General features: G+C 38.9%; 1 protein-coding gene across 2 annotated transcripts in view; it reads right to left on the reverse strand.

Annotated features, from left to right (window-relative positions):
- RTTN (rotatin) overlaps positions 1–21,473 on the reverse strand; it is an 87,536-nt gene extending 66,063 nt beyond the window's left edge. Inside the window, exons 1-11 of one of the 2 annotated variants that reach the window (XM_061364652.1) lie at positions 21,334–21,473; positions 20,341–20,528; positions 18,761–18,953; positions 16,892–16,981; positions 15,726–15,804; positions 14,384–14,498; positions 12,007–12,157; positions 10,904–11,069; positions 8,618–8,799; positions 4,658–4,773; positions 2,262–2,345 (exon numbers count right to left, since the gene is read on the reverse strand). In XM_061364652.1, the coding sequence (XP_061220636.1) occupies positions 2,262–2,345; positions 4,658–4,773; positions 8,618–8,799; positions 10,904–11,069; positions 12,007–12,157; positions 14,384–14,498; positions 15,726–15,804; positions 16,892–16,981; positions 18,761–18,953; positions 20,341–20,528; positions 21,334–21,364 (1,395 nt within the window). In that variant the 5' untranslated portion in view covers positions 21,365–21,473. Of the gene's footprint in view, positions 1–2,174; positions 2,346–4,657; positions 4,774–8,617; positions 8,800–10,903; positions 11,070–12,006; positions 12,158–14,383; positions 14,499–15,725; positions 15,805–16,891; positions 16,982–18,760; positions 18,954–20,340; positions 20,529–21,333 lie in introns of both variants that reach the window. The other variant, XM_061364651.1, reaches the window with a different exon arrangement.
- Between the last annotated feature and the right edge of the window lie 5,970 nt (positions 21,474–27,443).

Here is a 27,443-nt window from a genome sequence, read left to right on the forward strand (position 1 = left end):
GCCACTGAGAAGAGCCTGGCTCCATCCTCGTGACACTCCCCCTTTATATATTTATATACACTAATAAGGTCACCCCTCAGTCTCCTCCAAACTATAGAGACCCAGCTCCCTCAGTCTTTCCTCATAAGGGAGATGCTCCACTCCCTTAATCATCTTAGTTGCCCTGCACTGGACTCTCTCCAGCAGGTCCCTGTCCTTCTTGAACTGAGGGGCCCAGAACTGGACACAATATTCCAGATGTGATCTCACCAGGGCAGAGTAGAGGGGAAGGAGAACCTCTCTCGACCTACTAACCACCCCCCTTCTAATACAACCCAGGATGCCATTGGCCTTCTTGGCCACAAGGGCACAGTGTCTGCTCATGGTCACCCTGTCATCCACCAGGACCCCCAGGTCCCTCTCCCCTACACTGCTCTCTTAACAGGTCGTTCCCCAACCTATACTGGAACCTGGGGCTGTTCCTGCCCAGATGCAGGACTCTACACTTTCCCTTGTTATATTTCATCAAGTTATTCCCCGCCCAACTCTCCAGCCTGTCCAGGTCTCGCTGGATGGCAGCACAGTCTTCTGGCGTGTCGGCCACTCCTCCCAGCTTAGTGTCATCAGCAAACTTGCTGATAGTATACTCAATTCCCTCATCTAAATCATTGATGAATATATTAAATAATACTGGTCCCAGTATTGACCCTTGAGGCACTCCACTAGATACAGGCCTCCAACTAGACTCCGCCCCATAGACTACAATTCTCTGGCTTCTCTCCTTCAGCCAGTTCACAGTCCACCTCACTACCTGATCATCCAGACCACACTTCCTCAATTTAGCTGCAAGGATGCTGTGGGAGACTGTGTCAAATGCTTTGCTGAAGTCAAGGTAGACCACATCCACCGCTCTGCCATCATCCATCCACTGTGTTATTTCCTCATAAAAGGCTATGAGATTGGTCAAGTATGACTTCCCCTTGGTGAAGCCATGCTGACTTCCCCTCATAACCCTCTTATCCTTGATATGCCTTAGGATGGCACCAAGGATAAGGAGTTCCATCACTTTCCCAGGGATGAAGGTGAGGCTGACTGGTCTATAGTTACCCGGGTCCTCCTTCTTGCCCTTTTTGAAGACTGGAGTGACATTTGCTTTCCTCCAGTCCTCAGGCACCTCTCCCGTTCCCCAAGACTTGGTAAAGATGATGGAAAGTGGTCTAGCAATGACCTCCGCCAGCTCCCTCAGCACCTGCCGGTGCATTCCATCTGGACCCATGGATTTATGGATGTCCAGATTGCACAACTGGTCTTTAACCCATTCCTCATCGACTAAGGCAAACCACTCCATTGACCTGACTTCATCTGAGGTCTCAGAGGTACAGGGCTCTTCAGGACTGCCTCCAGCAGAGTAGTCAGAGACAAAGAAGGCATTCAGTAACTCTGCCATCTCTGTATCTTCTGTCACCAGGGCACCCATCCCGTTCATCAGTGGGCCTACATTGCCTCTGGTGTTAGTTTTATCTGCCATGTATTTGCAAAAGCTCTTTCTGCTGTCCTTGACCCCTCTTGCCAGCTTTAATTCCAAGGAGGCCTTAGCCATCCTAGCTGCCTTCCTACATCCTCTAGCAGCAGCATTATATTCCTCCCAAGTGGCCAGCCCCTCCTTCCATGACCTTTAAATTCTCCTCTTCCACTTTAGCATACCCAGCAATTCCCTATTTAGCCACGTAGGTCTCCTGGCCCTCTTCCTTGACTTCCTACGTGTCGGGGTGCTCTGATCTTGAGCTCAGAAAAAAGCAGATGAAGACTGATGATTTTTAAACATTATGTAATTCTAGGCTTTCTTAGCTTTGCTTGCATGCATACTATAAACGAGCAGGGGGCAGCACAGTTTTGCAAAACATGCATCATACCAGAAAAAACACTATAGGAGGAAAAAAGAACACTGAATTTCAGAAACTCAAAAAACTGTATTAAAAGTGGAGTTTTTAAAACTTTAAATCTGCAGAATGCACTGATAACTGAAGGACAAAGTTGCCTTCTGTGATCATACATCATCCAATGCAAAACAGATTAATTTCTCTATCCAGTGGCTATTTTCCCAGTACTAAACACTGAGGAAGGTATCACTTTTTGACCTCTTAAATGCAAAACCAAAAGAGAATCACAGTCGCTTGAAATTAGTGATGGCATACCTTTTCCACAGGGAGAAGTATTTGCAGCAATCTAACAGTGAAGAGTGAAACGCTAATAAATGCCATTCTGTGATGTACCAACATCACCTCAGGCTGCTCTGCACTTATATTGCTTTTGTGATACAATATAGTTTCTCCAAGCAAACCAAAGACCAGAAGTAATTTGTCTTTCTGAAAACAAAAATCAGAAATACAATCATTAGAAATAATTGACACATTCCTGTATCTTTACAGGGTTTATACAGCACTCAGAGCATCATTAACACAATTTACAAAATAATTTTAATGTGAAGAAATGCTACAAAATGTACAGCATTTTGTTTGTCATCAAAACAGAACTGTGAATTAGTTCTAGACGTCACTATCTTCAGTATAATGTTGAATTATTTGGTGTCACTGTTTACTCTCTCCCTAGTGCTGAATACTTTGGTATCACTGGTAATTCTCTCCCTACACTTTTGAACTTCTAGAATTTGAACTACTTTGAAGCTCACTTTTAATATGAACCTGCTAATAAAGCATTACCCCCCAAAAAACCCAAAACGAAAAACAAGAACACCCAGCACAAACCACAATCCAGACTTTGAGAATATTTCTTATTCCTATTCATTCTCAAAGGAAAAAGGACATTTCTCATTGACAAGTGGAGAAAACTAAACTAGTTTATAGAACTTTGGTCACCTGAAAAAGCCAGATTTGTAGTTACGCACACTAGAACAAAGCTAGAATTAATTTCAGTTGCCAGTTTTGGAATGACAAATTCTGATTAAGAAAGCAATAACACATGTAACATTCATCTTATTAATTCCAGAAACTGATAGTCACTGTTAAGTAATTAAGCAGTATTTATCTCAACACAGTTGAATGAATAAAACGACAAGAAACAATTGACTACTAAATCAAATCAGTCTTTTAACATCATTATCAACACACATTACTATACGGTAAAATGAAAAGGATTAATTTTCATCTCCAGGAGTTAAAAAAAAAGTAAGTTTCCTAAGCTTGCAGAGGCAGGAAGTGCCTCTGCTTCAAGATCATGGGAGTTTCAACTCAATAGTAAATTCAACAAGTTTATTCTTCCCTGACATACAGATGACGAAGCTAGTGACCAAAAAACACAGAGGGGCTATGACAATTTGCAGTATCCAACTTTCTGACATGGCAGAATAGAACTGCACTTAAGTACACATGACAAAACTGGAAAACAATAAAAACTTAACTTGGGATGAAGGAAGTATTAAAAGTATAGCTAAAATACATACAGCTACAAACTTAAGTATTTTTGAATGGAATTCACAAAATACCTATTCTTCACAAAGATACTCCAGAGCAGAGATTTAAAATTCAATAAACAAAGAAAAATAAAGCAAAAATGTTATGCAATAAATGCTTTCAAGTTTCCTAGAAAGGAGACACATGACCTCCTTCCCTTGCAGCTAATACAAAACACAAGGAAGCATGTTTTCTAAGCACTGAAGCACAACAACTCTAAAAACACAGTCTACATCAGATAAAAGACATTTCATTTGATATAGCACTAAATAATGCAAAGGTATGTTTAACAGTTCTTTCTTAAAATTGTTCATTCAGTTATTTTTAGTTACTCAAATACTAAGAAAGAAGAGGGCTTTTTTAATCTCCCGCCTTGCAACTGCTTTATCAAAATTAGCTTTATTGAATCACACCACACAGTCCAGCTCTGCATCACAAATTGAAGTAGATTCATAACTTTCAATGGGAGGTTAATTTTATGTCTGAAAAGTATTTTACTAAAAAAAAAAATAAAAATAAACCTCAAACTTCTACCAATGGAACAAAGTTGCATCAGTATATACCCCCTCTCCCCCACACCTTTTTTGAAAAACCAATACAACTGCATACAATTACTCAGGCTATTAGCTTATTTGCAGAGTTTTGCTTGTTAATGGCCTGGAAACAAACATTATCTTACTAACAATAACCAGTATGATATATACGTAATGATCCTCACAGTTTCTACTGCTGTTAGGTTTACCTGCAATGGAATATATTAATGCAAATTATACAACTAGATGAAAGATTATATTAAGTTTCTTATATTAAATGTTCTGCAAAAATGGATACCACGTATCTGACAATTCCAGTCTTAGATCTACAAAGTTACCTCCCTAATTTTAGATAGTTTATAAGGAGTAAAAAAAGTGAAAGTTGTGATTTACATCAAATTGGTCTCCTCATTTGTAGTCAGTGGTTCTCCCTCAGATCCCCTTCCCTACACTTGTTTCTCTCAATGGATGCTTAACAGTCTTTCACTGGTAAAAAGAACTTACATTTTTTAAAAAATAATGAGCCAGTGATAGAATTAGTAATAAACTATTTAAGATTTTCAAAAGGGCAGCTCAGCAGAAGATTAGATATGTGTATGAATCACTGTGGAAAATGTCAGAGGCTTATAAAAGCAGACTGGTAAATACAGCTGATCAAAGACTAAAGAATCTTACCAACTCCAATGCAAAAAGGCTATCATCTTCCCAAACATTTTCAGAAATAGCATCACCAATAAGGAACATGTCTTCAACAAGCAATTCAAGTACTTCCATCGTCACTCTCTTACTGCCTAGGAATACAAATGAGATGATAAATTCAAATATGGGCAAAACATACTACAATATTCAGAAAACACCATTCTGAACAAGGGATTATTCCAAATCTGGAATTCTAATATTTTAATTTTTCCTACACACTTCTTAACTACTTCTAACTGCTCTCAACCACCAATAGTTCTGAATCATAGATGACAACAACCAGCCAAATATCACAATGTAAGAGCAATCACATATTTGAAAAAAGACTGCATTTCCCCTAAATCCTACAGCAGTAAATAAAATTTAGTACAGCTGTAAATCCAGTTACTCAGACTTCTTTCAAGTTTGGAATAAAGTCACTTATTGCTTCCACCCAGAGAGCTAGGCTATGGATCTTCCATACTCACTAGCTCAACATGAGCTGGCAGTGTGTGCTTTCAGCCCAGAAAGCCAAACATACTCAGGGCAGCATCAAAAGGAGCATCACCATCAGGTTGAGGGAGGTGATTCTCCCCCTTTACTTCACTCTTGTGAGATGCCACCTGCAGCACTGCAATCAGCTCTGGGGCTCCCAACACAAGAGGGACATGGAGCTGCTCAAAAAAGTTCAGAGGAGGGCCACAAAGATGATCAGAGAACTAGAGCACTGATCTATAAAGACAACTGGAGAGATTTGGGCTTCTTCAGCCTGGAAAGGCTCTGGGGAGACCTTAGAGCAGCCTTCCAGCACCTAAAAGGGGCCTGTAAGAAAGCTGGAGAGGGACTTTTCACAAGGGCATGTAGTGATAGAACAAGGAGGGAGTGGCTTTAAACCGACAGAGGGGAGATTTAGGTTAGCTGTTAGGAAGAAACATTTTACTGTGAAAATGGTGAGACACCAGAACAGGTTGCCCAGAGAAGTCGCGGCTGCCCCATGCTGGAAGTGTTAAAGGCAAGGCTGGATGGAGCTTTGAGCAATCTGGTCTAATGGAAGGTGTCTCTGCCCATGGCAGGAGGGTTGGAAACATAAGGTCCCTTTTAACCCACACCATTCTGTGAGTCTATGATCTTACGTAACACTTTTAATCTGCATTTTTGATATAGCAATAGTGTTTTTCATTCCAGATTGTTTTGTCTGAAATTTTCTTTTTAAAGGTGATAAAACGAATACACACTTCAAACACTTGTACTTTTCTTCATAACAATTTTTTCCCCACCCACCCCCTTTTTCTTTAGGCCAATATTCATTGATTTTCATTTCTCCTTTTGACCCACTATCTCTTAGTAACAAGGCTAATCTGGTCTATTTGTGACTTTTATACTTTACAGTTTTATGCTTGAACCCAGAAATCTGGATGACCACTTAATTTACAGCCTACATTTACTACAAATATAAACCTCCTCCTAACATCCACAGATAATGAGACAAAAGAGGATAAGCAGTCAAAGGCTAGGTTTCATGAAGGACAAAGCGGAACACCTGGAGCCAGGCCAAATGTTTTCAGCATTGTACAACAGAGGATGCCAAAACTGTCTAACAATCTAGGGAACCATACCGTGACAGTTTCCCCCAAATACTCAATTTAGTGCAAGTGCTGGCTCAGTTACTTGTTAACGGTATGTTTCTGTTTAAAACCATCACACAACACCACTGAATTTCTAATTTATATTTTTAACTACCATAAAAACTTTGCATCCTTCAAACTCTTAAAAAAATAAAACCAAAATACTGCTTGTTATGATTGAACATTAATTTATTGTATTTTTTACATTTTTTACAGTTTATACACCGTAAAAGCCTTGTTGATATACTTGAGGAAAAATATATATGTGGTGTGACTAGACATGTGGTTATGAAGACCACAGCTCACATAATCTGCAGCCTAAGTGGAGTGAGCATATGGCAAAGAGTGGCACAGGGCCTTTTTGAAAGCTTGCTTTTTCCTATCTCACAGAAGTGCTATTTTCCATTTACTTTAGACAAAATGTTGCCAATTTAAGAGAATATGTTCAAAAACCTCCAAAAAGCACTTTTTCTCTTTTTAGTTATTTTCAAATTCTTGATCAAATTTCTGCACTTAAAACATTTGAAAGATGACTTCATAAATTTCTCCATTGTAATGCAAGTTTTAAGTAATGGTGGGTTTGAGTTATAATTTCAGAAACATTAAGTTAATAACTAAACATCTGCAATGCTTTGCTGCAGCTGTCATGATCTACAGACATGTAAGTTCATTCCACCATACTCTTACATGAATGTATCAGCAAAATAATAGTATTTCCCAACCTACGATTAGTATGTGCTAAGAGTTCATTATTACTAAATGCACAGTAAGACATAATCAGTGATTGCAAAACAAATCTTTTACTGTTCAAAGTTAAATAAATGTCTTTAAGACTTGCAGTATTAACACTGAACTTCAGACAAGCACGGTAGCTTAAAATTGATCACAAAAACCTCACAACTAAAAACACACAGACGCAAAACCAAAAAACCCACAACCCACACCACTTGATTTCTGAAATGACTTCATTCACAAGACAGGTCACAAGGGAAATCAAATTTTAATGAACTTCTCCACAAGGAAAAGAATTTGAGCTTAATTGAAATGTACATTATATTGCAAAATACAAGCAAGCAGATTTTACAGTAAGCTTACTGTTTTTCTTTCACGCAAAAAGAGAAAATCTACACTATATACCATATAGGGTGATAGCAATGTTAGTAAAAGTGCCTTTTGACTTTACTCAAGAAAAAAAAATGGTTCTACAATAAGGTGCAAAGAAATAATCTTGGATGACGGAAAAACTCACTACACTTTTAACTCTGCAGATTTGAAGTGATATACACCAAAAATGGAAAAAAAAATGAAAATATATTTTCTGCAGTTTCACATTATAAGTAAAAGAGAAGATGCCAGAAGTCATGAATGTGCTTGTGAAGAATTTGTATTCACAGGTCACTATTCTGAAAAGGAAAAATTTAACTTGCAATCATTTCAGTTTTATTACAGAAAAAGATTGTATAATTTTCTTGTGGACACAGATTAACGTTGACGTCACTATGAAATATACAAGTAAATTGGCATTTTGTGACAGAACAGAAAGTCATAAAAAGTTATAAACAATCATGAAAACAAGAGTAAATGGAAGTTTCATATATATTTCATATCACTGTTATAAATTAAAGCCTCTACCCAGCTCAGTAAATGCTGACAGGTATATTAAAAAACAAGTTTTAGTAACCTAGCCATAAATAGATACACGTTTCCCACTCCTACATTTTAAAACCTTACCACGTTTTCCAATATCTGTTTTAACTTACATTGGGTTACAATTAAATATTATTTTCAACAAACTAAGAGCAAAAAGACTGGCCTTCAAAAAGACTTCTCAATTTAGAACCTAAAAAATCATTTGTTGCAATTATCATTATCAAAGTTTCTTAAACACAGCTATAGTTTGTTAATGCATTCATAAAAATAAAAATAAACCTTTTTCCAGATTGTTGTTTATTATTCCTTGAACAGGAGGAAAAATCTATGCTCAAAGAGATCAGAACATGTTTTGCTAAGTGTGGTTACTTTTTCATCTTCTTGAATGACATATTATCCAGCCACACAATTTTTCTACCACACACCCATTTCTTCCTATCACTACCTCCCACCATCAGTAAAAAGCACTTGAAACTTCTGCAGCCATTCTGGAAAACACTCAGAAGATTCAAGCTTTATGCCCTGAACAAAGTTCCTAGAAAAGGACTGTTGTAACTAGCTACAGTATACCAATAATTATCTGTACCTTATTTGAGGTACTCCCCTTATAATAGCGATTTCTTAAGAGGTTTGTACTAAAGATGGGAAGGATACATAAGTGAAATACTTAAAACTTTCTTACCTGTTCTTAAAAGAGGTATTGCATTTTCCAAGATGGAAACACAGAACTGAGGAAGGCTAAGCTGCTTCATCTGTAATTCCAAAGTGTCCTCATATTCAATAACTGGTAGGTCAATATGTGCTACATCAAGTGGGGAACGCAGAGAGATTCTGGAGTTTGCATTTGCTTGAGTACTGTTTCCACTTAATAAACAAACAAAACAAAGAAAAAAGAGTTAACTCGCAAAGAGTAAACCCATATATGTATAGATGTTAAAAATAACATGAAGTGTTTTAATGTCCTCCTTCCTTAATGCATACCTTTCCTTCCATCCCAGTCTTTCTCTGCTATCCAAGTGTTGCGTAAGAATGGGATTCTTCTTGGCTCTTTTTTTTTAAATGTCAGAACTGATAGCATCACAAGTGAACACATACTGTTTTGACAGTCATCTTCAAATGCACTTAGCAATGTGTAATGGAAGAAATACACATACAATGAATACAATGTTGCAAAAGAAAAATCAGCTGATTTGAAATGTTATTTTTGATGAATAATGTCTATCAGTTGATTGAAGCAAGGCCACTTAGTAAATCAAATGTCAGCCTGAACTATGCCTACTATGCTAAAACCATTCTATGTGGCTAGCCACAAGAATCCTTAGAAGGAAAATTAAATGCACCCTATGTTTAGACTTGTAGGACTTCTTTGTCGACTGTAAAGCAAAAAATATTCCCTTGCCCAAGAAAGCTTTAAGCACAACCATGCATATATTACAAAACATATGTAATTATTTCAAATTATGAGCTTTATATATAGTTCATAATTTTATTATTTTTCAAGTGCTTTCAAAAAGAATCTTATTCTATTTGCAGCATTGCAATTAGTACAACTCAGAAAAAAATGGTTTTTAATGTTTTTTTTCTTACCCTAAAGAACATTTAGAAATCTGGAATTGCTTTAAAAAAATGTAGAACTTTTACAGATTGTTTTATTTTTGTTTGGTTGCTTTATTATTAAGCTGAAGAAACTGAACAGTGACGTGACTGTATTACATTATATTCTCTAACTATATATAAAAGACATCTAAATATCAATTAAGAATTTAAATGTCATATATATTATAGTAATTCCTATCCATCATATTTTTCTTTATGCCCTCTCTGGGTTAAATTATACCTTCGTAAGAAATGGGGATTCATGGGCACCAACCAGCTCTACTGCAGCACACACAAAGCAAGATGACAGTGTACAGTCATGAACAGTTCATAATATGGCCTTATACTTTTAAAAAATTACCACACTCTGGTTTGTAGATGTCTCATCACCACCTTAACTAGTGTTTACTGTTATGTAGATTTCCTTACTACACTGATAGCTAGGCCAAACCTCTCTCTTGCACAGTATACACCAGCTATTATTAAACTGTTAACTGTTCAACTCGGGAAAATGGTCAGGTCCTATAATTCATAAAGCCTGGAGGTCATTTACAGTGCTGTATTAGCTACATAACAAAAATTTAATATCTTAGACTTAAGATGAGCAAAAGAAAACCCTTTTAATATAATGACTCTTGAGATGTGTTTATAGTTAACTACATAAGGTATTCCCATCTATAATATCACAGTCTATTTGAATACCTAGGAGTTATCTGATCACTAAGTCAATACACTACAGAGACTCAGAACTATCAATAAGCACACAGTAAGGATTCACAAGAACTTCTGAATTTCCACATACAAAATGACAGTGGTTCTTGAACAGCAGCTTTAAGTCTGTTGTGTCAAGATGAGTAACAAAACCACCCAGAAAGAAAAAGATGAACATTTTGAGGGTATGCAGATAATTCATCATTTCATATTGAAGTCAAATATTTTAGATGTTATACAACCCAAATTTGTTGTCAGATTTCACAATAAAGTTTCAAGACATTTAAAGCATTTTTGACCATACTGTACACAGTTACCTACAAGATGGCCATGTAACTTAAAAGAAGTTATAGGGTTATCTGCTGGAGAAAAAGAGAAATCCCTGACTTTACAGTAATAGATTGAATAAATGCTTTTCTGCATCTTACAAACACAAGCAATAACAATTGATACTAAAAGATTCTGTTAAAAGCGTTGGCTGGGTACAGAATGTGGCAGGTAAAACTGACAGTGGGTATTCTGACCACCACTTAAACAACTGCGCAATTCATAAATATGGCTTGAATTTTCACAGGTTAACAAAACTTTCACATAATCCCACACACTGACAAGGAGCTAATGATATATTCCTCTATTAATGCTTACTTCCTATTTTATTCACCTGGAAGATGCTGCATCCCAATCTTGACCATCTCCTCTAGGACGCTGAACAGTACGTCCAATCACAGATGGCCGGGGGCTACTACTTCCAGGTGATGGATTCTGAGAATGAGGAGGACCTCTTGCTTCTTGACAGTAAGATATAGATGAATTTTGTGAAGCCGTGCCTTTATGTAATACAAATCATATGTTCTCCATTAATGGAATCCATTATTATGAAAGATACTACATAGTGATGTAATGATAAAAGTAACTAAGGTAGGATATGGAAAACAACAGGCAGATATTGATGAACTAGGACAACATATCACTGGGAAGTAGCAGAGTTTGGAAACTCAATTCCAAAGCAAAACCACTTAAAATTAGAGCTGAATCATAAATCTTGAGTTTTAAAACTACAAACATACCATCTGACAAAGGCCATGGATTTGTTGACGTAACTGAATTAACAAAGAAACAGCCAATGTCATTGATTAAGACACCAAATATAGGGGCAATCTTATGAAGGCAACCAGACTACCAATGTAGAGAAACAAAGTTGGTTAAATTCAGCTAATAAAATGGAAATAGGAAGACCATTATAATAAATCTAGACTATTAAATCTACTGAATTTAAACAGTGAGAACATTGCGAAATAGCCCAAATGACCGTAAAATCCAAAATAATGGTTAAACTTTTCTAGGCCATCAGCATAAAGAAAAAAAATTAAAGAACATTAACATAGCTCATGAAATTAGTAACTAAATTGTTAACCACAGAGGCTTGAAAACTTCTGTGAAACTCTGCCCACTTTTATTTTACAGATTTAATTTAGGTTTAGTTAAAAAAGTCCCTCTTCTGGTGACATACAAACAGCTGGATACTAGGAAAAGCTGATGAATGAAGAATCACAGGAAATCATAAAAACGAATAAGTATTTTAAAATAATGCAAGTACTCCAAAAATAATTACTAACATGAATAGTACTGAACATGATTATTTAGCAAAACAGTTTCACAAGAATACATTTGCTATAATGTTGTGGACTGTCATTTTTTAAAAATCATTTCAATCTTACCTGTACGAAAAACACAACAGCATTTCAAATCTCTAAAAATACCTACCTTGCTCTGTGGAAGAAAAACTTGGATCTCTGTGAAAGTTAAGTCTGCTTCTCAAGAAGACACACAACTGTTGCAGGCACGACACAGCCTGCAAAGCTAACCGACATCTTCCATCTCCTCCAAAAGCCAGGTTTAGCAGAGACAAAAGGCTCTGCAAAGGTAAAATACATTTTAAAAGAATAGTCAGTGACATGGACAGTGGGATTGAGCGCACCCTCAGCAAGTTTGCTGGCGACACCAAGCTGTGTGGTTGCGTTCAGCACACTGGAGGGGAGGGATGCCATCCAAAGGGACCTTGACAGGTTCGAGGGATGGGTCCATGCAAACCTTACAAAGTTCAACAAGGCCATGTGCAAAGCCCTGCACCTGAGTCAGTGCAATACCAAGCACAAATACAGGCTGGGCGGAGACCGGCTTGAGAGCAGCCCTGAGGAGAAAGATTTGCGGGTGTTAGTTAACAAAAAGCTCAACATGAGCTGGCAGTGTGCGCTTGCAGCCCAGAAAGCCAATTATATCCAGGGCTGCATCAAATGCAAGTTTAACCAGCAGGTTGAGGGAGGTGGTTCTCCCCCCTCTTTTGCGAGACCCCCATCTGGAGCAGTGTTCAGCTCTGGGACCTCCAGCCCAAGAAAGATGTGGACCTGTTCGAGTGTGACCAGAGAAGCACCACAAAGATGATCAGAGGGCTGGAGCACCTCTCCTATGAAAACAGGCTGAGAGAGTTGGAGCTGTTCAGCCTGGAGAAGAGAAGGCTCCAGGAAACCTTATGGCAGTTTTCCAGTACTGAAAATGGTCTACAGGAAAGCTGGAGACAGACCTTTTACAAGGGCTGGTAGCTGGTAGTAACAAGATAAGGAGGAATTGCTTTAAGCTGACACAGTGGAGAGTTAGATTAGATAGTAGGAAAAAATTCTTCACTATGCGGGTGGTGAGACACCAGCACAGGTTGCCCTGAGAAGCTGTGGATGCACCATCCCTGGAAGTGGTCAAGGCTAGTTTGGATGGGGTTTTGAGCAACTTGGTCTAGTGGAAGGTGTACCTGCCCATGGTAGGGGCATTGGAAATAGATAACTTTTAAGGTCGCTTCCAACCTTCTCTATCATCGAATGAGAATCATCAATATTGGTAGCTGAACATTAATGAACCTCCATGAATACTCTTGCCAGCAAGTCTTTCACTAAATACAGGACATAAATGTTTCTAAATATTTAAAACTCACAGCAAAGAATAAATAGGCTTAGCTAGTGCCTTCTTACTGAATGCAAGACTGTAAATGTATAAGTTCCACACTATAAATCCAATAAAGTCACTAGAGCTCTAAAGGTTCATTATATGGGAGCCCATTAGAGGGTGTGCATCTGACAGTGACAGAATTTCATCTTACTGAGATGAAACAAAGTATTAGCTCAACATACTTCATTACTGTTTAGTAGAATCATAGAATAGTTAGGATTGGAAAGGATCTTAAGATTATCTAGTTCCAACCTCCCTCCCATGGGCAGGGGCAACTCACACTAGACCATGTCCCCCAAGGCTCTGTCCAAACTGGCCTTGAACAATGCCAGCAATGAAGAATTCACAATTTCCCTGGGCAACCCATTCCAGTGCCTCATCACCCTTACAGGAAAGAACTTTCTCCTCATATCCAATCTAAACTTCCCCTGTTTAAGTTTTAACCTGTTACCCCTTGTCCTGTCACTACAGTCCCTAATGAAGAGTCCCTCCCCAGCATCCCTATAGGCCCCCTTCAGATACTGGAAGGCTGCTATGAGGTCTCTACGCAGCCTTCTCCAGGCTCAACAGCCCCAATTTTCTCAGCCTATCTTCATACAGGAGGTGCTCCAGACCCCTGATCATCCTCATGGCCCTACTCTGGACTTGCCCCAACAGTTCCATGTCCTTTTTATGTTGAGAACACCAGAACTGTACACAATACTCCAAGTAAGGTATCACGAGAGCAGAGTAGAGGGGCAGGATCACCCCCTTCGACCTGCTGGTCACACTCCTTTTGATGCAGCTGAGGATACGGCTGCCTTTCTGGGCTGTGAGCTCACGCTGCTGGCTCATGTTCAGTTTCTCATTGACCAGCACACCTAAGTCCTTCTCTGCAGAGCCGCTCTGAATTTCTTCTCTGCCCAACCTGTAGCTGTGCCTGGGATTGCTCCCAGGAAATATACACTAATATACACTATTACAACTAAGTAACTTTCTAAACACAATACATAGCTAATGAACCCTCTTCCATGCACCTAAAGTTTACATAAAGGAACTTTTGTTTAGCTATTTTGTTTGGAAACAAACTATATTATTTACATCAATTTTTACTTGACACAACTCATAGCACAATAAAATCCTTAAATTTTATATGAATTCTTGCCTGTACAATCTTTGGCCTTTGAAGGAAGATCTCAGCAGGAAAATCTTGCATAATTACATCCTGAAGAAGCTCACATGTACTCCAAATTAAACTTTGGTTGTTACTTCTCAAAGAGCTAAAAATGAAGTTCATATTTAAATATGTATTAAAACAAGCAAAAAGAAATAATTAACTTGAACAAGTCTTTACAATAAAGTTATAATCATAACACTAAAGAATCTGAAGAAAAAAAAGCTATAGTTCTATTGTCATACCATATTTAAACTTGAATTATTCCTTATCTATGCTCATTTTGTATACAATAAAGAACAAACTCAATTCTAGCTGTTATCGAACCATGTTAAATTTAGTTTCCAGAAAACTCTTTATTGATTCTGAATTTGTAATTAAGAGAAAAACAACTGGAAAATCCCTGTGAAGGTAGTGATTATCTCAGTGGTATACAGCAAGTAATCCAACTCTTACCAATAATGAAGTTTTTTCATTACTAAGGTTCATATATGACTTAAAAGTGTTGGAATTACATGTGGGAAGTTACACAAAGGAAGAGGTTTATTAGCTATCCTCTAGTATGTATATTAGTAAATAACAAGAACCTTTTGGGTATTCTACTGCAGTTTTTTATATTTTTATTGTTTCTAAACCACTGGGGAAAAAAAAAAATAATCAAACATGTCCAGTTTTAAGGATCTATGATCTTTTTCTAGACTCAGGCATAAAGGAAATTAAATACTGAAGATGCTTTCCAGCTTCAGAGATCTTTCAAAAGGAAATATATATGTATTACAAGAAAGCTTATGGTTAGAGTAGACTTATTAAATACTCCTGTCCATGAAACTGCAGTGTGGGCTAAGCTAGAAATCTATCACAGCTGTCAACTCATAAGGAATTGCAACTACAGTACTTTTTCCTTGGGCCACCTCAGACACTGATTTTATAAATTAAAAGTTAAAATAGAAAAAAATAAAATAAAATTAGGCACTGCAGAAAGATGATATGAATAATGGAATGCCTGGATAAGGCATTGTACCTAAACTTACCAGCCTAAACCCAGTTAAGCTACTACAGAAAGCATGGATTTCTCTATCAAGTGGCCATGCAGGTACATTAAATAATGATTTTATTCCAGCCTGTTCCAAAATTACCTGAATGAATTCTTTGATCCACTTGAAATATTTAGAAGACAGACTGAAGTGCCATGAACAAAAATATGGAAAAAAAATTAACCCATTAGGTCATTTACAGGAACAGAGTAATGATGCAAAAGGACACAAATTAACAACCACTCTTACCCAAGAAAAATAAAAACTACCAGCAAACCATCATGTCTTTATTACCATACCTTTCATGTGATGAAAGAACATGCCTATCTGTTGAAGTCAGAGTTAGCCAAGGAAATGTGGAAAATTTCAAGCATTTCACTGCAAAAAAAAGAGAGTGGATATTTTGGAGTATATTTTATAGAAACATTATACTGTGTATTTCCATGGCAATGTCAAGAACCTACAAATTATATACTACCTGAAATATAAAGACTTTTTGGTAAATACAGACTTACACTAAAGTGCTTCTAATGAGTTTTCAGAAATACCAAAAAAATACTAAGGTCATCTCAAATCAAGATGGAATATGTTTATTGAAGAAAATTTTAGCAAATAGAAGTGATAGCATTAGTAGCAGAGTACACAATCCTCCACATCATGCTTTTAAATTATCATTTTATTCTGCTACTAAAGAATATTTATTAACACAATCTCAAAAAAAAATATTGACCTCATGCTTTTATTCTTACAGCAGAAATGATAGTTGTTACTAAATTATGACACATAATAACTTTTTAACTAACATAACTTTAAAGCTATTTTAAGTTAAAGTTTGTAATAATAATTGTGCAATTTGACACACTACTCAAAAAGCAACCTGGTGATTTACGTACAATAACTGCAAAGTCATATTTTAAAATCTAGCTCTCAGCACTGTATTCTATGTTAAATATGACATTCTCCTGTGAACTGCTACTAGTATATAAAGACTTGCCAAAATATTGGTCTGTGTCTGTGAAACATTTCATATCATTTTACTGACCAAACAAATAAAAGCATAACACTGGTTTTTATTTAGATAAAAGGTAAGGATTTCTAAAGCACCTAATATAGTTTTCTGAAAAGCAGAAAGGTACTTCAGACTCCGTTTTGTTGAAATAAAACAGTAATCAAACAGCTACTTTTGATTACAGACCACAAATCTTCTAAAAAGCATTAACAATTTAAATATTTTTCTTATTTACAGATTATCTTACCATATTTCAAAGTTACACTATTGCCTAGAGAAGACAGATCTATTAAGATGTCATTTTCATAAGCATTATAATTGCAGTTTCTGTGATAACAGATTTTACAGAACAACAGGAAAATAGCCAATAATAATATTCATAATGGAATTCAATCTAAATAACAATTCTAGCCACTTTCTGTAATTAACATATTCTTATTCTATAGCTGTACATACCAACTGTTCTTTTGGGAGGTATTACTAACTGTGGCAGATGACTTCTACCTTGACAAAAATATCCAGCAAATAATTCCTCTTGAGGCAGAACTAAAACACATAAAGAGGAAGTTTAATAAAGTACACTAGCAGAAAATACCCAACCAAAAGCAAAACTCAATTTATCACAATGCTTTTCCTAAACTGCCTCCCTTATGCCCTTGAGTTTTAACCTGTTAAGGAAACGGATTTAAAATAGTCTCAGATGATCAGGAAAGTGGAGTAAAAAGAACGTCAATGCTTATTTTTTCCAATCATATTCTGGAACTGTAACTTTTTTTTCCATTTCCCTATACTACCTTCCATTGCATACAAGCAATAGTAAAAAATGATTACACAAAATGTATTGCCCAATGGAGAACTGGCAGCCAAAAAACCAAAAATCTTCCTCTAATCTACCTACGTAGTAACAAAATTAACTTTTTAAATCAACTATTTAAAACCTTTTTCTACTGTAACTGCTGTCTTTTCAGGTCAGCTAAAAAGTTGTCTGCCTGGTATAAAATATGCAAATTATTAAATATAGTTAATTAATACAAACTGTATAACAAAATATACATATATGTAACATTAAAAGCAATCACTCCAGATTATATTTGGTTCAAAGGATCAAACCAGATAATGCACAGTTTATTACTTTACAATTCTTCCCAGTTACTGAAATTGAAATAGAAAGAATACAACAATCCTGTTAGCAACCATTAAGAATATTTCATACACACACGCAGACAATTCACAGCATAAAGAGAAATTATGTACAATACTTCAAATGGGTAGTTTCAAAAAGATATAGCTGAAGAATGCATATGTAAAAGTTTACTATATTATGCCCCTATGTGAGCACATGGTGGAAAAAAAAGGGAAGGGGGGGAAGAGATAAAAAGACAATGAAAAAAAAAAAAAGGAAGTGCAAGAAAGGAGGGAAGAGGGTGGGGGAAATCAATCGCCAGCCACTACATAGTTCTAGCAAACTAAAACTCTAAGCATTAGACACGCTGCAGAAACCACAGGGAAATTACTTTTATCTCCGAGATTGTACAGTATGAGTGACAGAGGTGTGGCCATTACTACACCATCCAGTATACCAGCAGTGCCTTTCCTACAAGAACCAGGAGAATGAAGTAAGGACAGCCACGGTATGTAATTTTCTCCTTTATACTTCTTGCTAAATTTTGTAAGGCAGAAAAGAACCATATGGGTTTACTTCTTGACTACATCTAAGACGCACTGTAAATCGTTATAACAGATCAATAACAAGCTAGATAACAGAAGCACCTCACATATACATGAAGCACTTCACACATGTAATTTTAAACAGCTGACATTTTTATACGTAGCAGATATTTATCCAAAACTAAGCAGAGTGAATGCAGTTAATGTAGCTTTCTTAGAACCACTTACTGTCTTTTTTTTTTATTTGAATTGCTTTCAAAGTTAAAGTCTACTATACAAAGAAAAGCAGCAAAGCATACTTGCTTAATTGTAGATTTGTTCAGAATTGCTAAAATTGCTGCCATAAAGCTCTCTTTGGAAGTTACTCCTACATCATGCCCTTTTTACATTATAGCAAACAAGTATTACACACTGAAAAAAATAGAGAAGATCTGATTACAAATAACAGGATTGTTCTTATGCAGAAAACAACATTACAGGAATGGCACTATCTGATTTAGCTAAGATCACTCCTTCTCTAGCAGAATCTGCTTTCCATATACTTCACTAATCTCTCAGGAATAATCTGCCTGCTTTGCCCAAAAATATCAGCCTAGAAACTTTTCCTCTACTTTATTTTCACTTTAAATAAATCATACCTCAAAATTTGTAATTTACCTGGTTGATCTATTGAAGTCTGAGACTGAGTTTCATAACATAAAGAACTAGAAGGAAGTCCAGAAGGAAGGAAGAACAGTCCATCCACAATCCCATCAATTATGGCCTGCAAGTTTGGATCCACATTTGGGCGAAGCTGAGAGAAGAATTCCACTGCACCAATTTCAACCATTCTCTGAGCAGCAGGTGGATGCTACATTAGGACAAATAACTGACAAAGTTAGCCTGAAAAGTCTCAATGTCTCTTAGGAATTGTGGGGGGTGGCAGCATAGGGAGGAAAGATGTAATCAACACTTAGGTTATATTTTGCCTTTATTCATTTAGGCCATTCATCAAGGACAGAATTTTTTTCCTGTGCATAGCTGCTCTTTAGTGATTAAAACACAAAAACGTAAGAATCTGAGATCTCTGAAATGTCTGAAACATTTTATCAACTCTTTTAAACAAGTTGCACTATTGTTTAAATCTTCAGTTTCCAGGAACAGTGCAAATGCTTAGCTGCAAGACATGCTCCGAGGAAGAAATCAAATACCAAATGAGAAACTGAAGGAGCAGAGAAATTAAAATAGAAAGCCAGAAATTAATTTTTTTTTCCCCAAACTCTCTGACCCATTTCTAGTCATTCAAATTGTTTTAATTTTTCGTCTACACACAGTGGCTTTACTATTCCTGTCTTTATAACTAATTACATGGAGCTACAAAACCAAAAATCTATTTAACTCCAGGAGACAGAATCATAGAATTGTTATAGTTGGAAGGCACCTCTGGATCATCTAGTCCAACCCCATGCCAAGGCAGGGCCACCTAGAGCAGGTTACACAGGAATGAGCCTAGGTGGTTTTGAATGCCTCCAGAGAGGGAGACTCCATAACCCCCCTGGACAGCCTGTTTCAGTGCTCTGCCACTCTCAACGTAAAGAAGTTCTTCCTCATACTGAGGTGAAACTTCTCATGTTTCTGTTTACGGCCACTGTTCCTCATCCTGTTCCTGGGCACCACTGAAAAGAGCCTGGCACCATCATCCTGGCACCTGCCTTTGAGATACTTGCATGCATTAATGTGACCTCTTCTCAGTCTTCTCTTAACAGGCCCAGCTCCTGCAATCTCTCTTCATGAGAGAGATGCTCCAGACCCTTGATCATCCTTGTGACCCTTTGCTGGACCCTCTCCAGTACTTCCTTGCCTTCATTATACTGAGGAACCCAGAGCTGGACTCAAGATGTGGTCTCATCACAGTCAAGTAGAGGGGTAGGATCACCTCCCTTGACCTGCTGGTCACACTCCTGCTGATGCATCACAGGATACATTTGGCCCTCCTGGCTGCAAGGGCACACTGCTGGCATATAGTGAACTTATCGTCTACCAGTACTCCCAGGTCCTTCTCAGCTGAACTGCTATTTAATAGGTAAGCACTCAACCTGTACTGGTACTTAAGAGTTCTTCCTCCCCAGGTATAGTACCCTTACTCTTGCGTTTATTGAATCTCATATGGTTTCTCTCCCCCCAAGTTCTCCAGCCCACCAAGGTCTCACTGATAAAGACATATAGTTTAATTATAAATAAATGTTAGTATGTCATACCTTGATCAAACTGTTCACAAAACTTAGTACTTCCTCTTTTATTGGTACAACTGGAAAATTGAACCACTCCAAAAGATTAAGGAAAAGCACTTTCTCGTGGACTAGATCTGCATATGAAATCAAGTTATGATCTAATTTAAACAGAATAGTCTTCAGAGATCGTTCTCTTATCTCTGCCAGTTCATGACCTGTCAAAAAAAAACCACAAAAATAAACACAACAGGATTCAAAACCTCATAAAATTATATAAGTCATAAGTTACTTCTTATTTGGATAAACAGAATACTGCCAAAGATCACTGAAAAAAGCTGGCTTTTACACTGCCAGATTATGCTTACCAAGAAGACAAGTATTACTGCTCCCAGCAGCAGTAAGCTATTCAAGTATGTTTGCATGGTGTAAAGAGGTGAAATACTATAAAATATATAATCTGATGCCCAATTATAAGAGACTAGTCTTTTTCTTAAAGCACACAACTAAAATCCGAACACCTCTACCAAACTGCATTGTGGATCCCGAAAAGTGCATCACACCAACAAGTTGGACAAAAGTCTGCCCAAGACCATTGGAGGAAAAGGCATCGTCTCTGAGGACGAAAGCCTACGGCGTTCCCTAGGGAACCGTCACCCTGTGCCACAGTCCCCTCCACGTCTGCAGCGGCGAATCGAATGGAAAAGCAAAAGGCAGAAAAGTGACAAGGGGCTCAAACGAGATACGGACCGGGAGTGGGGCGGAAGCGGAGGCCGGGCAGGGACAGCGCGCTCCTGGAGTGCCAAGAAAGGAGCCCTCAGCTCCCTCCCTTCAGCCCCCCCCCCCCCCCCCTCCCCGCCAGCAGCCGGGCTCCACACAGAACCGACGGCCCCGTTTCGCAGGTGAAGCCCCCGCAGCGCCGTACGAGGACGGGGGGCAGGGCCCCCGCCGTACCCCTGCACACAGCCCCAGGGAAGCGCCAGGACAGCCGCGACGCCCCGGGAGAGCGAGGGGAGCCGTTACCCAGCTTCCTGACGAGCGACGATAACTCCATCGCGCTCGTCTCCCCGCCACATTCAACCGCCGCGCCGGTTCCGCCGCCAGTGCGCCCCGCCTGGCCAGCGGCGGCCACGGTGCACTTTGGGAAATGTAGTCCACACCCTGCGGCCAGCCGCGTCCCGATCGCTGTTGCCTCGCGCGGAGCACGCTGGGAGCTTCCAGCGGGGCGCGCCGGCGGCAGCATAAGCAACTACAACTCCCACAAGCAGCAACAGCCCTGGGCTGAGCCTGCCCGCTCCCTGAGGGAACCCGAGGGGTGGCCTGGGGTTGGCGGAGCGCGGTGCCGTCGGGGCTGAGTGGGGTGCGGGTGGAGCTGGCTTGGCGCAGGTCGCGGCGCGGGGGGGACAATAATAAGGCAACTCTGCAGCTTAAAACCTGGCCGTATTCCCGGCATGATGACTCGGAGCGCCGTAGGCGGGTAATGTGGTGATGGTCCTGGGGACTGGTGTGCTGAAGGCTGGATCAATGGGCTGTGGCCAGGGGTATACGGTTCAACAAGGCGCAGTGCTGAGGCCTGCATTTGAGTCACAACAGCCCCATGCAATGCTGCAGGCCTGGGGAAGAGTGGCTGGAAGGCTGCTTGAAGGTAGAGCACCTGGGAGTGCTGATCGATGGAGCTGAGCATGAGCAGTTTGTGCCCAGGCAGCCAAGAAGCCCATAGGCATCCTGGCCTGTATCAGAAATAGTGTGGCCAGCAGGGCCGGGGCAGTGATCATCCCCCTGTACTCGGCACTGGTGAGGCTGCACCTCGAACACTGTTTACTTCTGTGCCCCTCACTACAAGAAAGACATTGAGGTGCTGGAGCGGGTCCATAGAAAGGCAATTGTTAAAAATACTCTCAAGCCAGATCTGAGTATATAAAAAGTTTAATCAGCAAGCAGCAAGCAGACAAAACAGCGCTGGGCACTGAAGCTGGTGAAGGGCCTGGAGCTCAATTCTTATGAGGAATGGCTGAGGGAACTGGGCTTGTTTAGTCTGGAGAAGAGAAGGCTCAGGGGGAACCTTATCACTCTCTACAAATACCTGGAAGGAGGTTGTAGTGAGGTGGGGTTCTGTCTCTTCTCCACCGTAGCAAGTGGTAGGACAAGAGATAGCAGCCTCAGGCTGTTCTGGGGGAGATTTAGGTTGACTATTAGGAAACAAATTCTTCACAGAGGAGGTTGTCAGGCATTGGAACAGGCTTCCCAGAAAAGTGGTGGAATCACCATCCCTGGAAGTGTTCAAAAATTGTGTAGATGCCCTCAGTGACATGGTTCAATGGTGGTCTTGGCAGTCCTGGGGTGATGGTTGGATTTAATGATCTTAAAGGTCTTTTCCAACCTAACTGATCCTATTATTCTATGAAGGCAAGTGGGTGCCCGGCTAGCTGCAATCGGAGCAGTAACTGCTGTGCTCTGCCCAGGCAGGAGCTGTGACCAAAGTGTTCTCCTTCCTGCTTGAATGTGGGCTCTGTACATACCTGGAGGATTATGGCTTCTTGTATCTCACATTCTGCCACTGTTCTTCAACATGCATTTGCAACTTCTGCAAAGACTGGGTTGTTTTTTTATTGTTGGCTGAGTCCAGACATGAAAAAGGAAGGGGTGTGTTTCCTCATCCTTTAGTACCCACATGGCCCTGATTAGGATGCCAAGGAATTATTTAAGTTCATAGTAATAACAGAGTATCTGCTAATGTGCAGTATGGTATATGCAGATGATTTCAAAAAGGATGTATATCACTGCCTCTCAGTTTATGTCTAATTCATTTTCTAACTTGGTTTCCATCACTGGGCTACTGTTTCACAGTAAACTTACATTAATGTTCTCCATCTGCTGTATCAAGGTTGTACTAAATTCTTAATTGCAACTCAGAATGCCTGTCATTTTGCAAGACAGTATTTCTATCAGTGGAGCAATAAAAAAAAGAACTTCATTAAGCTAATTATAAATGTACAATGACTGCTGCAGTGAGGGTTTTTTTTTCCACAAGAGCCTGAACTCACATAGATCTATCAGTGCTTTTCAAGAGCAATTGCAAAAGTAGTAGTATTGTCTAAAAATTCCTTTTAGCTACGCATGATATGATCATGCAATGAAATATGAACATCTCTAATTAGATGTGCACAGGACTGCTCACATTTCCCTAACTAGAACTGTTGGGAACTTTATGAGACCCATATGAGACTCACAGTAGTCATAGAATGGATTTGTATCTCATTTGTCCAGCAAGGAAAGGGAATTGCTGAAGCATGCATTTCCCACAAAAGACTATATTAAAACAGTGCTTCAGAAAGAAGAGATGCATTATTCACATTTATAAGAATGTGTAATCCATGTCCTTTTCACTGTTGAAATATGGTTAACCTACACTAAGAAAAACGAATGTTTTCTTATGCTGTCTTCAGTGTCTGAATTAGTACCTACTCACAGGATTCTTACAAAAAAAGTTATTACTAACGCGGAGGTGACACATGCACTCTCCATTGCTAATATGCACCTGTACTGTAAGCATGGACATTTCATTCAGATTTTCTTAACCAGAGACCTAATTAAGTTCAACTTAAAAAATATTCCTAACTTTGAGGAACAGCTTCAGTTTTGCTCCTCTTGTGTTAGACCAGGAAAGTGTGGTTGTATACCTAAAACAGTGATTCGGGAACACCCTGTACCAGGTGGTGCAATATATTTTATTCTAACATGGCTCAAGACTGGTATTCAAGATGATTACAAGAACCCAGATTTTCACTGTTAAAAATAGAGGGTGATATCTTATGGGCAAAGTGTGTTTCTCAAGAAAACCAAAACCTTCTACTGTATGTTAAAAAGAAAAATGGTGGATTGGTTCAATAATTATTGTTGCCATTGTGAGACAACCTAAATAGGAGACAACCATTCTCAGTACTGGGAGTGCTAATCCTCTCTGTGTCTGTGTCTGCTGTTTTGATTCTCACTAGCAAGTGCCTCCACTTTCCCTCTTACCTGCTTGTTCCCATTACCTTGCAGATTCCTGTTGCTGCTTCTTAAGCCAGTTTGACTTTTTCACTTCCACTATCTCTTCTACCATGTATATTCTTACTGATCTGCAGTCAAACTGTGTAGGAGTTACACCAGTGGGGAAATTAGTCACTGAATCTCATTTACATTGTCCTTTGTTGCTTCCTTACTGAACTCTGTAAGATGAACTTTAAAGAGCTGCCTACTCTTGTCTCCTCATAAGCTTGGTTTCTGTAATTCCAATAACTTTTTAAAATCTCTCCTGTATTAGTTGGGTTCTATCTGAATAAATTGATGATAGGTGGAGAAGCACTGGACATGGTTGAGTGTATATTGTCATAAAGTTTTTGCATGTAAGTGAAGGTACAGTGAAAAATTTTTGGCAAAAGCTCTTTTAGCACTTTTAATATGGGATGCTCTGTAACTTTTACATTTCCCTTCAGTTTAATGTCACAGAGAGAGATGTGCTTGAAAAAACTTTTTCTGAGTCTATTTTTTTCAGTAGTTTTCAGTCTCATTTTATTTTTATAATTTCTGTGATTCATTAATTGCAGGATGATCTCTTATTATTTTTGCATTCTTTTTTCAAAGTTGTCTATTCTCAATATTTTTTTCCTTTCCTTACTGCTTTTGAGTTCTGCCCTTTTACGTTCCAGAAGTTCTCTGAAGATCCAGACTGACAGGGTCTTCATACCATTTTTGATAATATCCTTACTGTACTTCTGAGCTTAGCTGTTAATATCTTTACTGTACCTCTGAGTTTAGCTGTTGCAGCTTCTAATTCTCTGTGAACAGCCTGCTTTCTAGCTCTTCACATAAGTCAAAGAGTAACAACCTTATGAAGAAACATCAGGGCATGTCAGATGCAAAAAACTTGAATTTCAGGTGCCTTTCTGCAGGGAACTCCAAATAGCAACTGTGATGCCTATTTGCGAAGCCTGACTGGCTGCTATAGTTAAAATGAACTTTATAACTTGCCAGCTGAAAAAAGATTGCAAAATGTAGGGAGGGAAAGCAAAGAAAATGGGAATATTGGCAATGGAAGAAGGCAGAAATGGACAAGAAAGTTTAGATGAGTAATTCCCCAGCTGAGAAAATCATCTCTATATACTAATTATCTTCTCAGTCTGCCTCTTGATTCATTTCAGAGTCCACTTGAAAGTACCCTTTCCTGCCCTGAAGGCCTTCCTTGCTTGCTGTCACATGCAGGTTTCTCATCCTTTTCTGTTCACTGGCTGCTACTGGTAGAAAAGTACACCACTATGTAAAACAAAAAAAACAATCCTGTTGGTGACCTGTATATTTGGTCCATACTGGACCTACTGCACATGCATGATAAAGACAACCCGGGCATGTGCAGCAGCTGTGTGTTCATTGCTTTAACTGACTACCAGTTTCCTGAAATTAGTATTCAAAATCAGTAGGATGATAGCAGACTTATAAAGGCTTTCTATAAAAAGCATCAGTGGAGCTGCATGTATAAAAACTGTTTCTGTTGTGCTTTCGGTAGCCAGGAACAGCATTTTATTACCGCATTATCTTAAAGCTTGTGACAAGATCTCAACAGGTGCCTTAATGTAAATTCCTGTGGTTTACTGCTTCCAAATCAGGTACCTAATACCCAACCAAAGTACATTGAATAGAATCAACTAGGTTTCAAAAGACCTTTAAGAACAAGTCCAACCATTACCCCAGGACTGCCAAGACCACCACTAAACTATGTCACTAAGGACCTCATCTTCACAGGTTTTGAACACTTCCAGGGATGGTGATTCCACCACTTTTCTGGGAAGCCTGTTCCAATGCCTGACAACATACTACAAATGTTTGTGTTTGCAGCAGTGCAGATGCAAATTTGGAAGCTCACTTATGATACTACTAGTTTATTGTTTATATTTTCTTCCATAGTGAGAGTTCTAATTTCTTGGTTTTCCTTTTTTATTTTCCATTTATCTTCTATGCTAAATTGCATATGCAGATATGCAATTGACTTACAGAGTGGTGCAGAAAAAATACTTGCATATAAATAATTGCTAGACAATTTAATTTCATAGAGATTATTGTATTTGGTGAGTCAGTCAATATCAATATAAATGCCTACCATGAACTGCAAATCAAAGGGCTTTAAAAAACCTAAGTGAGAAAATCTTTCTTCCATGATGTTCATTTAAAACACATAAAAGCACATTTTTACACCATGGGTAATGAACTTAGAGAATTCGTTGGCAGGGAAGTTGTAAATGCAGGTAGTACAAGTAAGTTAGAAAAAAGAGACAAGTTAACAGAGAACAGCCCATAGACACTAGACGAATAGGCAGGGATGTGCCCACTGACCTTCCAAGGCAGCAATCATGGTCTGTAGGCAGGAAAGGTCAGACATGCCAGGGAAAGCAGCTATCCTGCAGCAGTGTCTCCAGACATCACTTCGGGACAGTTAAATCAGTCTCCTCTGCTAAGATATTTCTTACTCTCTCATCGGATACTTGAATTTGGATCCCATCAAAGGAAACATACCAGGACCATAAAGACCCTAACCCCACTGTAGGAGAGGATCTAGTTCGAGACCATCTTAAAAACCTGAGCGTACACAAGTCCATGGGACCTGATGAAATCCAGCTGGGGGTCCTGAAGGAGCTGGCGAATGAAGCTGCTAAGCCGCTGGCCAACATATTTGAAAAATCATGGCAGTCAGGTGAAGTTCCTGATGACTGGAAAAAGGGAAATATAACCGCCATTTTCAAGAAGAGGAAAATGGATGACCTGGGGAATTACAGACCAATTAGTCTCACCTCTGTGCCTGGCAAAATCTTTGAGCAGATTCTCCTGGAAGGTCTGCTAAGGCACATGAAAAACAACAAGGTGCTTGGTGACAGCCAGCATGGCTTCACTAAGGGGAAATCCTGCCTGACCAATTTGGTGGCCTTCTATGATGGGGCTATGGAACTGATGGACAGGGGTAGAGCAGTTGATGTCATCTACCTGGACTTGTGCAAAGCGTTCAGCACTGTCCCACACAACATCCTTGTCTCTAAATTGGAGAGACATCAATTTGATGGGTGGACCACTCGGTGGATAAAGAACTGGCTGGATGGCCACAT

This window comes from Neopsephotus bourkii, unplaced genomic scaffold (assembly GCF_033783945.1).
Source record: "Neopsephotus bourkii isolate Nb327-2 ecotype Australia unplaced genomic scaffold, CSIRO-AGI_Nbou_v1 NB_1248, whole genome shotgun sequence".
NCBI lineage: Eukaryota > Metazoa > Chordata > Aves > Psittaciformes > Psittacidae > Neopsephotus > Neopsephotus bourkii.